The sequence below is a fragment of the Diachasma alloeum genome, unplaced genomic scaffold (assembly GCF_001412515.2).
Source record: "Diachasma alloeum isolate Michigan unplaced genomic scaffold, Dall2.0 Dall_scaffold_00195, whole genome shotgun sequence".
In the NCBI taxonomy this organism is placed as follows: domain Eukaryota; kingdom Metazoa; phylum Arthropoda; class Insecta; order Hymenoptera; family Braconidae; genus Diachasma; species Diachasma alloeum.
The window spans coordinates 2,041,157-2,042,950 of NW_021680360.1; the positions used below are offsets into that span (position 1 = coordinate 2,041,157).

The 1,794-nt window shown below is 52.9% G+C and overlaps 1 protein-coding gene across 1 annotated transcript in view; it reads left to right on the plus strand.

The window, feature by feature from the left end:
- The first annotated feature begins 408 nt into the window (after positions 1-408).
- Positions 409-1,794, plus strand: part of LOC107048596 (muscle segmentation homeobox) — a 17,623-nt gene continuing 16,237 nt past the window's right edge. Inside the window, exon 1 of the mRNA XM_015271834.1 lies at positions 409-1,678. Coding sequence (XP_015127320.1) covers positions 409-1,678 — 1,270 coding nt within the window. The remainder of the gene's footprint in view (positions 1,679-1,794) is intronic.

Sequence of the window (1,794 nt, forward strand, 5' to 3'; positions counted from 1 at the left end):
GCGGGGCACATACCCCTCCGATTAAATCGCCAAACGCCGCACCAGAGACCAGAAAACCAGATGAGTCTGTATACGTGTGTGTGACGAAGAGAAGGGGAAGATTTTTGGAACGAACGCACGCGGTGTCCCACACACGACCGTCGGATTCCACTTTGCGAGGTAACGCAGTCGACTCCACCGGTCGCAGTCAACAAATTCCTCGTGGAGGTAGTGAGCTAAATTGACTGTTTCCGTGGATGATTAAAGCCCGTCATTATCAGTTGACGGGATCATTGGACTTCAGTGCAGTAATAAAAGTTGACAAAGTTCAAGTGCTACCCCAGCTTCGTCATCCGAATGTTAAACAGTGATTACCATTAAGCTTGATGTGATTGGAGATGAGGCATTGAGGCTCACAGTGATTGAGACATGGCTGCGATGCACTACAACACGACGATGGTAGCCGAGGACATTCACCACCCGAGACACCCCAGACACCCCTATCACCTGGACGAACCAGCCGCCTCACCTAGTTCCGAGGAGGCCCGCTCGCCGGATGCCGCCTCACCCCTCAGCTCAGGTAACATAAACTACATAACAAGTGGTGAATCCAGGAGAGACTCCTCAGACACTGACGTCAACTCCCGCCTCTTGATTTACGAATCAAATCCCAAATTATTATCAAGTGACGAAAGCCATCCGCCCCCAGCGAAGCGTTTCCGCGAGGATTCCAATGACGATCGTTGCTACAGTGAAACCGGTATGTGCTCGCCGGAAGGACCTGACACCAGGGAGTCATCCCCCGGACGACAACGCGCATCCGGGAAATCGTCGTTCTGTATCGACGCTCTTTTAGGAAGAGCGACTGCTAAACCTAAGCAGGAAGATGATCATGGAGGTCCTCTTCCGCCACCGCCTCCCCGACGCAGCTCGGGATCTCTGGGGAACCCTCTGAACCCATTCATGCCCAGGAGTGATCGTAACCTCTCTGGAATCAGTAATAACCAGAATTCGAGGATGCTGCAGGCGATCAGAGAGTCCAGCGGAATCAGATTATCGCATTACGGTAGCTTTAATCCGAATCCGGGTGATGCGCTGGCGGATCATGCTGGCAGATTCGAAAGAAATCCGGAGGAGAACACAGAGGACGAGGCTGGAACCGACGTTGATGTCGAGGAGATGAGGGAGGACGAAGCGGGAAGGAGAACTTCCAGTGCAAGTCCAGGTAGCAACGGCAGTCGGAGTCCTGTATCTAGTCCCCCGATATCCCCAGGATCCGAAGACTTGGCGTCCAATCCATTGACCAACTCGGGCATGCAGGGTCTTGGTCATTCTGGTCACAGAACGGATGGACTGTCCTGTGTGGGACCATATGGACTAGGCAACACTGGGGTCAACGTGGCCGTCGCAATGCGACAGAATCAGCAGGGTCTTCTCCTACACTCGGGAGGACCTATTCTTCATCCCTCTGGGTTGTATTACCATCCCGGTGGTACTTCGAGTGCCTTTCACTCGATACACAAGGATGCTCAGCAGTTAGTGCAAGGACATCCTAGGACTGGTGGTGCTACTGGAGGCTCAGTACCTGGGCATCCGCAACAGCAGGCTCAACAGCAACCTCATCATATTCATCCGTTGCAGCTTGAGTGGCTTGCTAGGACGGGAATGTTGTATCCGAGACTGCCTGCTGACTTGGCTGGTGAGTTTCAGCATTTGTCATACGTCTGCGGGAAACTATTTTAGGTTGAGAATGAGCAGAAGTTTGAAGCAAGTTGCTGATAAGGAAAAGTAATCGAAGGTTCGGGGGGGGGGGGG